Raw genomic sequence first — 13,913 nt, 5'->3', positions numbered from 1 at the left:
GAGGCATAAATAGGGGAGTTTTCCGGAATTTGGGAAGTTTGATTTCAAATAATAGCTTAATATTCATAAGCCATTTGAACCTATGCACCAATTCTGATCTACTGAAGACTAACAAGGCTTCTTTAAAGCAATAGATAACTTAATCATATTTAAACATACTACTGTGGATCCAAAATAAATCTAAAGTCTGCAGCACTGTACGTTTTCTAAATTGGTCTCAAAATGTACTTGATGTACTCGGTAGAAAACACTGGTGCTGGGTAAGCATTATGACAGGCAAGTACCATTTTCATGTTCTGCAATTTGATTTTATTTTATGGTACAGCCACCATAAAAAGTCTTTAATCTCAATATTGCTCCTTTGTATCTTTCAGTGCACTCTATGCCCTTGGAATGGCAGCTGTGGGTGTAGCTATTTTATGGTACATTTTTCGTCTGGCAGGAATGGCTGGCAGAGAAGGCGGCTTCAGTGCTTTTGTAAGTTACTGCTTCAAATTTTGATTATGTTGTCTTTGTGCAACCTCTGATACTCCATTGGTACTGCTGGCATTGATCAAATTTCAAGGTGGTAGATTATGTGATGATGCCTAGGACGCATGCAGTGATGTGAATTTGCAACTGTGCCTTTCATTTTTAGAAATGCTCTTTATTTGAAAACCAAGTTGTAAGCCGGTCCAAAACATTGACCAAATTCCATATTTCCACTTTCGGACTTGACTTAACTTTGCTTGCAGCTTAACCCCTCAATCATTCTCACTCCCTTCTTCGCCTATTAAATGAAAACATCTGATTTTTCTCTCTCCCCTCCGACATTTCCACATCAGTGTCATATGCTTTATCTGTGTTATTGTCACTGTCAGTCAAATTTATTTTGAGTATAAAATAGTAATAAAACCAAGAATAAAAATCAGTTTTCCTCAAATACCACTCCTTAATCAAGTATGCCCCTCAGTTAATTGTATTTTGTGCTAAAGTTGTGAGGACTTTCAGAACACCAGATTATGCGCAGTGCAGTACAGTTGGATCTACCTTTATCCTATCATATGCTAATCCCAAGACTTCCATGTTTTTTCCCAGGACTGGATTTGTTTTCTCTAGTCATCATGCTAGGCAAACCTAGCCATGGATTTTAAAATGTTATTAAAAAGTCCTCATAGCTAGCCTGATCCCACATTTGGTGTTGTACGATGTTGAGAAAATCAAATGTAGGGCTTGATTCTTGGGTGAGGGTGGTTTGGTAAATCTTTAATGGCAGCACTGCATGGTAAACACTGGTACAGACATACACGATCCCCAAGCAATATTGACATTGATACCCACCTCCATTATCCAACAACTTATATATGCTTTTCAATACATAGACTCAAATGCAGTGAAGGGAATATATTTTATGACTTCACTAAGGGAGTATTTCATTCCTTCCAATTAGTACCATGGACATTTGTGAAGAGACGGGCAAGCCTGATCTTCCAAGGTCGCTTCTGCTCCCTTAAGGAGATATTGAAGCATATGTCTAGCCATGACACAATTAACCTACTTTTTCTTATCGTCATTCACTTGAAGCAGATTCGGTTTGTACATAAATTCATTCTTTGCAGCGTAAGAGAGGTTACACATATACATGCTGAAACTGCAGAAAGCTAACGTGCAAGTAAAATATTGCTTCAGGTTTCAAGTTTCTTTTCTCTATTCTGATAGCATGCATACCATTCAACATAGTCTCTCTAAACTACACCAAGCCTTAGAGCTGATTGTGAAGCCTAGGTCTCCTACGTCAGTATACTTTCTATCTACGATTCCTATACATACAACTAAATTTGTTGCTACGCAACAGTCACTCTTTATAACTGCAATTCTTAGAGCATGCTCATATCCTGTCCTAAAGGGATAGCAAACAAGTGGGAACAGGAGAGTTCCCTGCTTTATCCTCTTGTCTACCTGAAATTGTGTTTCCTGTTTGCCAGTCCTGCTAGCCATTGTGAGTCAGAAAAATCATTTTGGAGTGTGCATGTGAGCACAGAGATTGCTAAAATAGTAGGAACAGAAGTGAACACACCTCTAGACCCAGAATAGATGGATGCTAACCTATAAAGATCCGTCACCAGGCATTTGAAAACCCATCAATTTAGTCTTGATAAGGACCCCTGATACCTCAAAATGTTACTTGTAAGCGTAATATCGATCAAAGATGCATTGATTATCATTTCTTAATTTTTTGAGAATTTCCACTGCTCAGTGTCGGCAAAAATAAACATTCTCGTTGTTGAATGTCATGAGCTTATGATGTTGTACTTGAAAACACATTATTAATTGCTTTATCTGTTGGAATGTTTGATCACTACAGCTTTCAGAGGTCTGAGCATCAATTATGCATATTCCTGCTCTTTCTGGTGTGCCTTCCAACATTTCTGTCTTTTACAATTCACAGAATCAGCTCAAAATGGCTCGTTTTACCATTGTAGATGGAAAGTCTGGGAAAGGGATTAGCTTTAAGGATGTTGCTGGGATGCATGAGGCCAAAATGGAGGTCAAGGAATTTGTGGATTATCTTAAGGTAATGTACTCACACTCAACACATTGTGAGAGTATACAGCACTTAAAACTGCTAATATCTTTTGGTTCAAATACATGTCAAATGCTCTGAGTTGGACACAGCCAGTCATTCAGATAGCACAGAGAAGATGAATAACAGTACTTTGTCAGCTGTGGAAAGCTGGTTGCTATTTTGCGACCGCAGTGCTGTTGTCCATTTTCGACCCTTATATGCATGAGTTGGTGCTCTCCAGATTACCTGAGGAAGACTGCTGATTACAGGAATCCTTCTGAAAAGTTTTACCTCGCATTGGTAACCCTTGAATCTTGTACCTTTACCCTAGCCAATGGCACCATTTCCCCCGATCAGCGATAAGTGGGAAAAGGTCCAGCCTAAGCAAAGTAGAAATCGTGCACACCACAGGGCATTTGGGAGGTGCCCATTGTCAAGTTTGGATGATAGTAATAGCAAAAATGAACCACATTGTAAAACAACTGTAAAATATAGGCCTGAAAAATGTTAATACTGATCTACTAGTCGGTCTGGGTGTCTTTGACGTTAGACAGGGTGTGAGGGGGTTCATACAAGCATTTGTTTCTACTTCACCAGTTTCGATCCAAGACAGGCTGGTACTGATCTAAAGTCATTGGTATTTCCCAGCAATCGTGTATAATTTGCCATTTTTTTGTTGCCTTGGGCCCTTTGTCAGAGGAAGTTAAGACTTCCTTGCACCACAAACCTTGCAGTTCACAAAGACTTGTTTGTTGTCTGGTTTAGTTGACCAGCCCTGCTTCAAACCCCTCTATCTGGTAATGTATTGCAGAGTGACCCCTTTCTTTGAACCATCAAATTCTTCCTTGCCACCAACTTTCCCCCAGGAGAGGCCCTTCTTCCAGGTAGGCTTTTAAGGTCCTTTCATTTGTTTTCATTTTGGAAAGTAGCCACTGCCCTCAATTTATGACTCAGCATTTCATAACATTTGCTATCACCATGCAATTTGCTCACCGTCTCCCTTATAGGAGAACATTACTTGATTGGGCAGGGCCCAAAACATGCAACAGATCTGTTGTGACAGCGTTTGAATGTGCTTAATCTCATTGTTAAATTGGGTGCCTGTAAAACTATGCCCGACAAGTGACATTTGCTCTCTGCTAATAGACTAGGCATTGAATATGCAACTTTCCTCTGTATTTTGCTTCAGGTATATTCCTTACATACTCCAGATACTGTAAGTGATGGGTGATGAAATAGTATTCATACTATTTGTAAACCACAAATAAATCTTGTTATTCTAGAGCCCTGAGCGTTACCTACAGCTTGGTGCCAAAGTTCCCAAAGGATGCCTTCTACTGGGGCCGCCAGGCTGTGGAAAAACATTGCTGGCGAAAGCAGTGGCCACCGAAGCACAAGTTCCATTCCTGGCTATGGCTGGCTCAGAGTTTGTGGAGGTGATTGGAGGTATGATATTGTTGGTGGTCTTGTACCTCAAAACCATTATTCATGTGTTTCTTCTGTTTGGAATGCTTACACAAACACTAGTCAAAGAACATGTAGGTAACATGAGAATTTGTCTGGAAGTTAGCACACAATACGCTACGACGGGCTACAGATTTGGACTGACGGCTCCTGATGGGTTAGAAAAGTATCACTTTGGCTTCTTTTGTCAACCTATAATGGGGAGGTGTTTCCTATGTAGGTGTAGGTGTCATCTGCAACAAAAGGCCATGAAAGTGGCAAACGTTGCACTTTAAGAATGCTGTTAAATTTAACATGATCTGAATTTTTGATCTAAATATTATAGCTTTATAGATCCGCAGTCGGGCCATTCCAGTTAAGGGTCCCATGACCGAGTAGAAGACGGAGCTTGACGAGGTGTGATGGACCTTGACACCAAGTGTGGCCCGAGCGGCAGGTCTATAAAGGCTAGTCTCTTTTTGTTATTAAAAGGAAAATGGGTTTCTGATGCTTGTTAATCTGCTTAGAATCACATGCTGTGCATATAGTCCGACATCTAGTGGTAACCGTAGAGTATTGCATCTTGTCTTTCGAGGATCGAAAGGGGACATCGACATGGGCGTGCCTGTAACACTATCCCTAACGTGACGTGTAGTGTACCCAAAATCCCTTACTCGTCGAGGTCCCTCAGAATTTTTTTTTCCACCCAGCTAGCTGGTCGCCGTATGCAGAGCTCTTACTTATTGCAATATTGTTATATTTCCCGACCTGCAGTCGTTTATACATCATTCGTCCCCTCTTCAACGATTACTTCCTAACCACCGCCGAAGACACCGAAAGAACAGACTTTGTTGGCTCTGTCGACCGTGTGGCCGGGCCTTTTGGCCGGCCTATACAGTACGGAGAGTGGGATCTGGGGGTTTTATTCTTTTCAAGAATGTCTTTCCTTCTCCCCTCTCTTTGCCCTTTTGGTTTTGCCATCACTTTCACACACCTGAGCTATGGACAGGACACAATTTAAATTGTGCCCTTCCTGTAAGGGAAAATACCCCTGGAAAGACAAGTACCAGCAGTGCAATAAGTGTCTTCCCCTCAATCACGACGAGGCTTCCTGTCGGTACTGCCAGCTCCTACGTCCTAAGACGATCAAGGAGCATTGAGTGAAGTGGTGGGTGGCCTATGCCATGTTGCAGGCTGAGGGTAGCTTCCCTGCTGCCACAGCCGCTGAAAGTGATGAGGATCTAAGCGACGGCCATGGCTCCAATCTGGCTGCCATTGACCTCACATCGGAGCGCTTGCGTTCCACGGCGTCCATCCCCGGCCCCACCAGGCACAGCGATAGTCCTGCTATGGGGAATCTACACCCCGGCGGCAGGGATGCACATGATACCCATAGAACCAAACACACAACCCCCAGTACCGCCTCAACAAATCAATCAAAGCGGGCCAAGGCCCCAACGGGTACGTCGAGTTCCTCGATGGTACCCGACGATTCGCGTGATAGGCAGCCTTCCCCGCCACTGCGTCAGCGGCATGCATCCGGGCATTCTACGAGTAAGGACGCCAACACCAAATCTCACAAATCCATCGAGACGCCTTCTAAGAGTGCGCCGACCACAAAGCTCTGGTTGAATCAAAGTCTATAACGCAACCATTTAAACAGCCTAAACCCCTCCCGGTGATGCCGAACATCGAGAGACTCGCGAAGATCGTTTCGGCGGACAGTAGACAAAGGGACAGGTCTGAAGACAAGTCGAAAGGCTCGTCTAAACGCCCAGAAGAGGGTTATTCTGAAAGTCCCCAGTTCTTATCTATGACCCTCCTTGATAAATCTTAGCATCCTAGGCTGGAAAGTACCCAGGAGAAGCCCTTTCCCCCCCTCTGGCTCATCTCCATGGACTAGGGAAACATTTGAAGGGTATAGTGACAGGTTGGCTACATTTGTGGACTTCTCCGAGAGATTCGCCCCTAAAAGGCCTAGTGAAGACGATCTTTATCCTGCAGTGGCCAAATTCCAGAAAAGTTCTTGTCCACTTCATGAGGAGATCTTTGACCTTAAAGATCAAGAAGAGCCTCTTGACCCCTATTTTGTGGAGGATGATCCCTTTGAGGATCCCACTGATCAGACCCAGGATTGGAGGGGATGACCAGCAAGTGGATAACCCACCTTGGCTGTCCCCTAGCTATACCTCAGACCCTGATACCATATGTATGGACCCCCCCTCATCCCCACCTTTGTGTCAGGCATCACCTGTAGATGAACAGATGGTGTTTAACGCCATCTGAAAAAGGCAGCCAAACACTTCCAGATAGCCACGCAAGAGGCGGTGCTAGATTCAGATTTCGTGGAGGACATTTTAAAGTGAAGCCTCCAGCTAGCCAGGCTATCCCTTTACTTCAATCAAGAGGTGCATCGCGCCTTCCTTATTAACAGCTTCACAAACCAGGGCTGTAAAACCCTTTTTGCCCCTCCCCTTCTGACCCCCTCTATATTAGCGGTTATTCCACTCCAGATTCTCTTGTGGTCACAACAACACGGAAAAGGGCAGGGGTCCCCTTGTCCACAGGCGAGGCACTGGCGGACAAAGGATGTTTAAATGATATACTCTTGGGAAGAGAATCACTACTGCAGCAGCATATTCAACCCGGATAGCCAACAAGACCACGCTGTTAACCAGCTATTCTGATGTCCAATGGAACCTGCTGCAGGAGGTCTGTGAACCAGTGCGTTATCACCTGCTTACAATTGTATCAGAGGATAAGCAGGTAAACCAGAACATCCTTAAAACACCTTAGATGCTGCTGAGGCACCAGGGTGGACCTTAGCCCAGGGTACACTTTTAAAATGCCACGCCTGGTTGAAGTACTCTGGGTTCAAGCCAGAACCACAAGCGTCGTTAATCAACAAACTGGTGAAAGACTCTAACCTGTTTGGCAAGGCAGTTGATGAGGCGCTGGAGACGGCCAAGAAGGAACACGAGACTTTGAAAACTTTGAATCAAATCACTCAAAGACCCTTTCAAAAAGAGAGGGGGAAGTTCTTGCCGTTGCTTTCGTGGGCAGTCCTATTCTCATTCCCCACACAACCAATAGGGATAGGGTAACAATTGGTCCTCAGAGCAGGGGTCTGCCTCCTCAAACCCATATCCACCCAGAGGACAATGCCGTGTGAAAGGAAGGGGTCGCAATGCCACTCCCAGAGGCTCCCCGGCCTCCAGTCAGAAATCACTCTCAAATCCGGGTCCCCTCCCATGCCTCCCTGGTCGGGGGACGTATAACATCATTCCTTCACGCATGGGAGGGGATTACCACAGACCAGTGGGTGCTCAACACCGTCACCCACGGTTATTGCATCGAGTTCAGCCGGCCACCTCGATACAGACCTCCAAAGCCCAAGCACCTAACACCAGAACACCTGAAGATACTGCTGCAAGAGATCGAGATCCTGCAGGAAAAGGGCACAATTGAAGTCGTCCCCGTTCTACAGGTAAACAAGGGTATTTATTCAGTGTACTTCCTTGTAACCAAAAAGGATCTCACCATACACCCTGTGCTAGACTTGTGCCCAGCGAACAAGTTTGTCAAACCGCAAAAGTTTTGAATGGTAACGCTGCAAGAATTAATCCCTCTACTGACGCAGGGGGATTACATGAGAACATTGGACCTGAAAGATGCATACTTTCATATTTCAAGGTTGCCGGCACACAGGAAATACCTAAGGTTCATGATAGAGGACAACCTCTATCAGTTCAAGGTCCTTCCCTTCGGCATTGCCTCGGCCCCAAAGGTCTTTACCAAGCTACTGGCAGTAGCAGCAGCACACCTGCGCAGGCAATCCATCCCAGTTTATCCTTACCTCAACGACTGGCTCATAACAGGGGACTCCCACGGAACATGCCTGTCGAACTCTCAAAAGATGATCGACTTCTTTTTCAGTCTGGGATTCTCCATAAACGAGAAGAAATCCAGCCTCGACCACAGCCAAGTCAAGCAGTTTCTGGGGGCTCTAATTGGGACAGAAGACAGCCTTGTCTTCCCCTCCAACGAGAGGGCTCAAAACATGCGGTTTCAGATCCCTCAGTATGTAGCCAGTCGAGAGGTGACAGTACGCAAGGCCATGTGACTGTTAGGGATGATGGCATCCTGCATTTACTTAGTTCCTCACGCACGTCTGCGCATGCGCCCCATGCAAGAGTGGCTCAACAACCAGTGGTGTCAGGCCAGCGGAAAATGGAATGATTTAATGGTTGTCTTGGCGGCCCTCATTCTCTCTCTGCAGTGGTGGTCGAGGGAAAACCTCTTGAAGGGGAAGACCTTCACCACCCTCGCTGTGGAAGCCAATCTCCTGACGCACATCTTTCACAGGGTGGTCGGCTCACCTCCTTCAACAGAAAGCGCACAGCGTTTGGTCCCAAGCAGTAGCATCCAACCATATATACCTGTTGGAGCTGTTAGTGGTATTCAAAGCACTGAAGGATTTTCAGACACAGTTGTAGGGAAAGACAGTACTGATCATCACAAACAGCACCACAGCCATGTACTACCTTAACAAGCAAGGGGGCACTCACTCTCCAGGGCTGTCCAAACTGTCACAGAACATTTGGAAATGGGCTCTCAAACACAAGATGTTTCTATTGTCTCAACACGTTCCAGGGGAACTCGATCTTCTTGCAGACGTGCTGAGCAGAGACTTCCTTCTGCCCTTAGAGTATGAATGTTGACTACACAAAGACATCATCTCCAACGTTTTCGTAGAATGGTGCTTCCCAGAAATGGACTTGTTTGCAACTCTGGAGAACTCGCAATGCCCAGATTACGCCTCCAAGTACCCTCAGAACCGATCCAAGGGGAATGGTCTCTGGATAACATGTGGTCATGGAAATTTGTTTATTCTCGCCCCCCCCCTCCCCTCCCAGACTCCCCTACTCAACAAGATTGTGCACAAGATGCACCAGGAACCAGTCACCATGGTATTGGTGGCCCGATGTGGGCCCACCAACCCTGGTTCTCCCATCTGATGGAGATGTCTCTCTCTGCTCCGATGAAACTACCTTACCCATTCAACATGCTATCTCAGGACAAGGGGGAAACACTACACTCTAAACTTAGCGGCCTGGCTCCTGAGATCTTAGAGTTCGGGCATCTCCAACTTCCTCAGAGATGCATGGATATACTTAGGGAAGCAAGAAAGCCTAACACCAGACATTGCTACTCCTATAAATGGAAACGCTTCGTCATCTGTTGCAATTCCAAGAGCATCAATCCTATTGACTGCTCTCCTACTCATATTGTGTTATACCTGACTCACTTACAAGACTCAGGTCTGGTTTTTAATTCCCTGAAAGTTCACTTAGCTGCACTTTCAGCCTATACTTTTGTGCTCTGCGCACCTCTTTAGGACTCTCATAAATACAGGGGTTATTACATATTGCAGCTTTTTTATACAGCAAAATTTGTTTTATTAATAAAGATAAAACAACTTATAAATATACAAAATGTACAGATGACCTGCGACTTTCTGAAATTAGCACTCAGGAGGTGAAATAATAGGTCCTTACAGTCTATCGGGGAACTCTCAGGGGGTGGGAGGGATTTACCTCAAGTATTGCCTGAGTTCTGAGCTCCCTGAACAGTTGGAGTCTGCCCTCTTGCCTCCCGGTGTGCCACAAAAGCCTCCCTGCCTCCAGTTGGCCCTGTGCACTCACCACCGCCCTAGACCCCACCTCCTCCCTGCCTAGTACTTTCCTGGCTGGCTTTGTCAAAAGCCGCTGCTCGCCCTCTCGACTCCCTACTGGTACTCCTCCTCCATATCGTTTTGTCGTTTTTTTAGCTTGAGAAATGGCCACAGCACCATTACTCAACTTTAAAAAGCTATTAGCACCCTGAAAATGGCACTGTAGTCCTTGTTAAATTTAATCCTGTGCCGTTAACACACTGTCAATGCAACCCCATCTTGGTGATACTCATATGCTCTGTCCCCTTTCCTTCATCCTTGTGGGCGTCCCCCAACATGGGGACAGTACCAAAACCTTTGGCAGTGAAAAAATTAGCTTCCCCATTAAATTTAATATAGCACGCAGCCTAGGGCGTGGGAATGCCTCGCTAAGGCTCTGCCCTCCAGAACCTCACCTCAGACCCTTTTTCCACACAGACATTCTGACCTGGCAGCCAGCGCGGAGACTTTTTTAGCTTTCCGCTTGCTCCCCGTTGTGTTTTTGCAATTCTTATTTCACCTCCCTTCAGTGCCTCGCTTCCCACGGCACATGTCGTCCGCAGGAGGCTTTATGAGATGTGCCTCATGCAACCGTTCGTTCCTGGCCTTGGACTCTCATGCTTTATCTTGAGTGCTTGGGCCCGACCTCCGCTGGGATTCAAATTCGGCCTGCAGCGCTCTGTCACAGGGCATTGAAGAATCCTTTGTTGTGGTGGAGGGAGACCTTCCACACTACTCTTCCGCCCCACCTCAAGGACTTTGTCTCCAGGACCTCATCAAGAGAAGGTAGGCCCTCTGTTCAGCACAGCTCCACAGCCTGGCGACTCGTTCCCCGGGGATCCCACGGATCGGGGTTCCTCAGATTCAGGTTCTGGCAGGCCTGAGGCCTTTAAGGCTACTGCCGCTCAAGCCAAGGGGCTCTGGGGCTCTTCTAGGCAGCCCAGGGACAGACCCGAGGCCATCCGGCTCCCAAGCTGAGCGGCTTAGGGGCCCTACCAGGCTGTCCTCAGAAGGACGATCAGGCTTGTGCTCTTCTACTCCACCTTCAACAGTCTGTCCTCGGCTAGATTCAGCACAGCTACTGGCATAGGTGCCGAGGGCTCCTAGCCTACCGGATGTCGCTCCAAGGTTAGGAATCGGGGCGTTGGGACTATAAGTTGAGCACTCAGCGCCTACCAGAGGGATCTCTGAGGTCCATGCCGCTGCTTTGGTTGCAAGTTGTACCCTCTTGTGTCTGAGGCCTCTCTTGGCTCAGGTCCTCCGCGCCCTCCCACCCAGGACGTTGCACAAATCTTCAAAATGGCAGAGCGCCACGTGGCGGAGCCTGCCAGGCAGGCGGCCATCTCGGACCCAGCTCGGAGCCTGCCAGTGCATTAGCCCATCAAGTGGTAATTGTAGGATGATCCTAGCCCCCTTCCCTACGGAAGCGGCACCAGATCCTATGGTGGAGGTTTTTGGTCTCCGCAAGGATACATCTACTCATCACAGCCGTATGGCCACACGCACCTGGCGCCTCAACGTGTTGACCAGGAACGGAGGCCCAGCGCCTCAGAGGACTGGGCTCCAGGGATCCGGTGGCTTGTTAGGACCGCTTCTTATAGCGCTTCCTTCTCCTCATGCGTTCCCTTCAGATGAAGGGGCTCCTGAAGGACATTGTGAAGGAGAGCATCCTGCAGGTGGGGCTTCCCTGGCCCCCTCCTCTGGGTACTCCTCCCATTCCTCCTGCGCTCCCGGTTCCGGTACCAGTCCCTACACTGGTTCTGGCCCCTTAGGTTCTGAGCCCCCCAACTCCTCCTGTATCACCAACGCCTCCCCCTCAACAGCCACTCGACCTGTCTGCGGCTTTGGACCTGGGGGTCTCGTCCGGGCACCTGCGTCCCAAGGCCTGGATTCCCCTCAGTCTGTAAAAGGTGGGGAGGGGGACCATGGAAGCCTTTCATGACCGCCTTCAGGGCCTGGCAGTTATTGGGTGTCACTCTTTCCGAGCAAAACTCCAGGAGTTGGGGGAGCTAGTAGAGGTCTTGGGCAAGCGCACCACGACCCGGTCTGGCATTCCCCTCCAGAAGGATGTCCTGCAGGTGGCGCAGCAGGTCTGGGAGAAGCACAGGGCCAACGCCCAGGTGAACAAGAAGTTGGCCAGCTAGTTTAGGCTGACGGACGGGCAGCAAATCCTCCTTGCCTCCCACCCACAGCCCCATTCCTCTGTGTTGGCTGCGGCCTCGTTGTATTCTAAACCATCCTCTTCCTCCAAGGGAGCCGCCTCCAGTTGCCTCTCAGAGGAGGACAAAGTCCTTGGGAAAGCAGTGTTACTCCATCCCGGGACTACATCTGCGGCAAGCCAACGTGGACACCCTCTTGGATGCGGCTAACCAGAAGCTGTGGCGGGAGCTCAGGGAATTTCTGCCCAACCTCACTTTGCACAAGCAAGCATCCTTCATGGCCGGTCTGGCAGATGCCCAGGCCATTGGGCAGCACCTCCTGGAGCTTTCGGTTTCCCACATGGACACAACAAGCGATGGCTGTGCTTTGGGGTCGAGATGGATAGGACGGCTTGGATACATGACACAAAGTTTTTCATCTGATGTACAGGAGCGCAACCTGGATCAGCCCTCTGAGGGCATGGACCAGTTTCATCAGTCAATCGATGACAACCTGACAAAGAAGAAAACCTCCACTCAAACGGCCAAGTCCTTGGCCATCCTGACAAACGTGGGTCAAAAGTCCTTCCCTCAATCCCAGGGTAGGTCTGAGTTCAAACCCCACGCGTTCTCTGGCTTCAAGGGGGTTCCAAGACCGTGGTACATGGAGGCCTGACAGGTCACCCAGTGACAACAGAAGGAAGCAGCAGAGGACGTTGCACTGGTTTTTCTGCTCCCCCTCCTCTGCCCCTGCTGCCAAGAAGCAGTGACGTCAAGGTCGGGGGAACACAGCTCGCCTGTGGGTGGCCATTTGGCTCTATTCCAGGACTCCTGGAAGCATCTCTTCAACAACCCGTGGATCCCCTCTGTAGTCTCCACAGACGTCATTCTTCCTCTTCCTATGCCTCTTCCATCCTATCCTCCTCTTTGTCAGATCGGGTCCGTGGTTCTTTTACGGGGGTTTCTTTGACTCTTGGAGATACAGGCGATAGACCGGTTCCTCTTGTAGACAGGGACTTCGTTTACTATTCCAGGATTTTTGCGGTACCCAAGAACAACCAAGCTGGCCTGTGGGTAGTCCTGGGCCTGTCATTTCTAAATCTGTCTTTACCGCTGGAACACTTCTAGATGATTACTCCCGTACACATATAGCTGAGTCTATGTTGCAGGGACTGGATGCGTTTCCTCGATCCCAAGGATGCGTACCTGCATGTGCCCATATATCAACCGCATCGGAAATTTCTGCGGTTCACGATTATGATGTACCACTTTCAGTACAAGGTGCTGCCCTTCAGCCTTAACTCATTGTGTCTTCACGAAATTGATGAACACAGTGGCAGGCCTTCTCTGTTTGGAAGGCCATTATCTATACCCTTACTTGGACGATAGGCTTGTGAGGGCGGGGTAAGCCAAAGGGCCTGGCAGAGACTGGCAGACACCCTTCATCTGCTGGGGTTTTACCTCAACCAGAGGAAGTCGCAGTTGTAACAGTGTTGGGGGTTCGCAGACCTGGACTTGTTTGCATCGTCCCTTAATGCCAAGTGCCCCCATTTTGCATCATGGGCAGGTCAGGGTCACTGGGAGACACCGTCCAGATTGTTTGGCGTGGCTGCAGCTGTAAGGTGTGCCAACCCACCCCTCTGCTCCAGCGCACCGTCAGCAAGTTCTGGCTTCTGTGGGCTGCAGCCACATCCTGGTTGCCCCCCACTGGCCTTCGAGACCCTGGTTTTCGTATCTGCTGCAGTTGTGCTCCCAGGGTTCACCCATCTTCGGATCCCCAGCAGGGCGGTGCAGTGGAACATTAGGACCAGGTCAAACTGGCCCTGGCGGCCTGGTCCCTGATCAGCTGAGGCTTCAGCCTGATCAACTTTCAGATGATAACTGCGACATCATTCAGCAGGCCAGAAGGCCCTTGACTCGTTCCCAGTATCCAAACAAATGGTCTAGGTTCTGCCATTGGGTTTGCGACAAGGTTCTGGATCCTGTCACCAGTCCTTTGGATGATATACTGGCCTTTTTAGCACACCTGCCTCGTTCTGAAGTTCAGGTGGATACTTGCTGCACTTGTTTGGCA

The 13,913-nt window shown here is 48.3% G+C and overlaps 1 protein-coding gene across 1 annotated transcript in view; it reads left to right on the top strand.

The window, feature by feature from the left end:
- SPG7 (SPG7 matrix AAA peptidase subunit, paraplegin) overlaps positions 1–13,913 on the top strand; it is a 980,080-nt gene that overhangs the window by 470,769 nt on the left and 495,398 nt on the right. The window contains exons 6-8 of the mRNA XM_069635587.1: positions 375–477; positions 2,429–2,554; positions 3,829–3,991. Coding sequence (XP_069491688.1) covers positions 375–477; positions 2,429–2,554; positions 3,829–3,991 — 392 coding nt within the window. The remainder of the gene's footprint in view (positions 1–374; positions 478–2,428; positions 2,555–3,828; positions 3,992–13,913) is intronic.

The sequence above is a fragment of the Ambystoma mexicanum genome, chromosome 1q (genome assembly GCF_040938575.1).
Source record: "Ambystoma mexicanum isolate Mex_15411 chromosome 1q, UKY_AmexF1_1, whole genome shotgun sequence".
In the NCBI taxonomy this organism is placed as follows: Eukaryota; Metazoa; Chordata; class Amphibia; order Caudata; family Ambystomatidae; genus Ambystoma; species Ambystoma mexicanum.
Note: the sequence above shows the minus strand (reverse complement) of the source record. Positions and strands in the feature narration are given on the sequence as shown.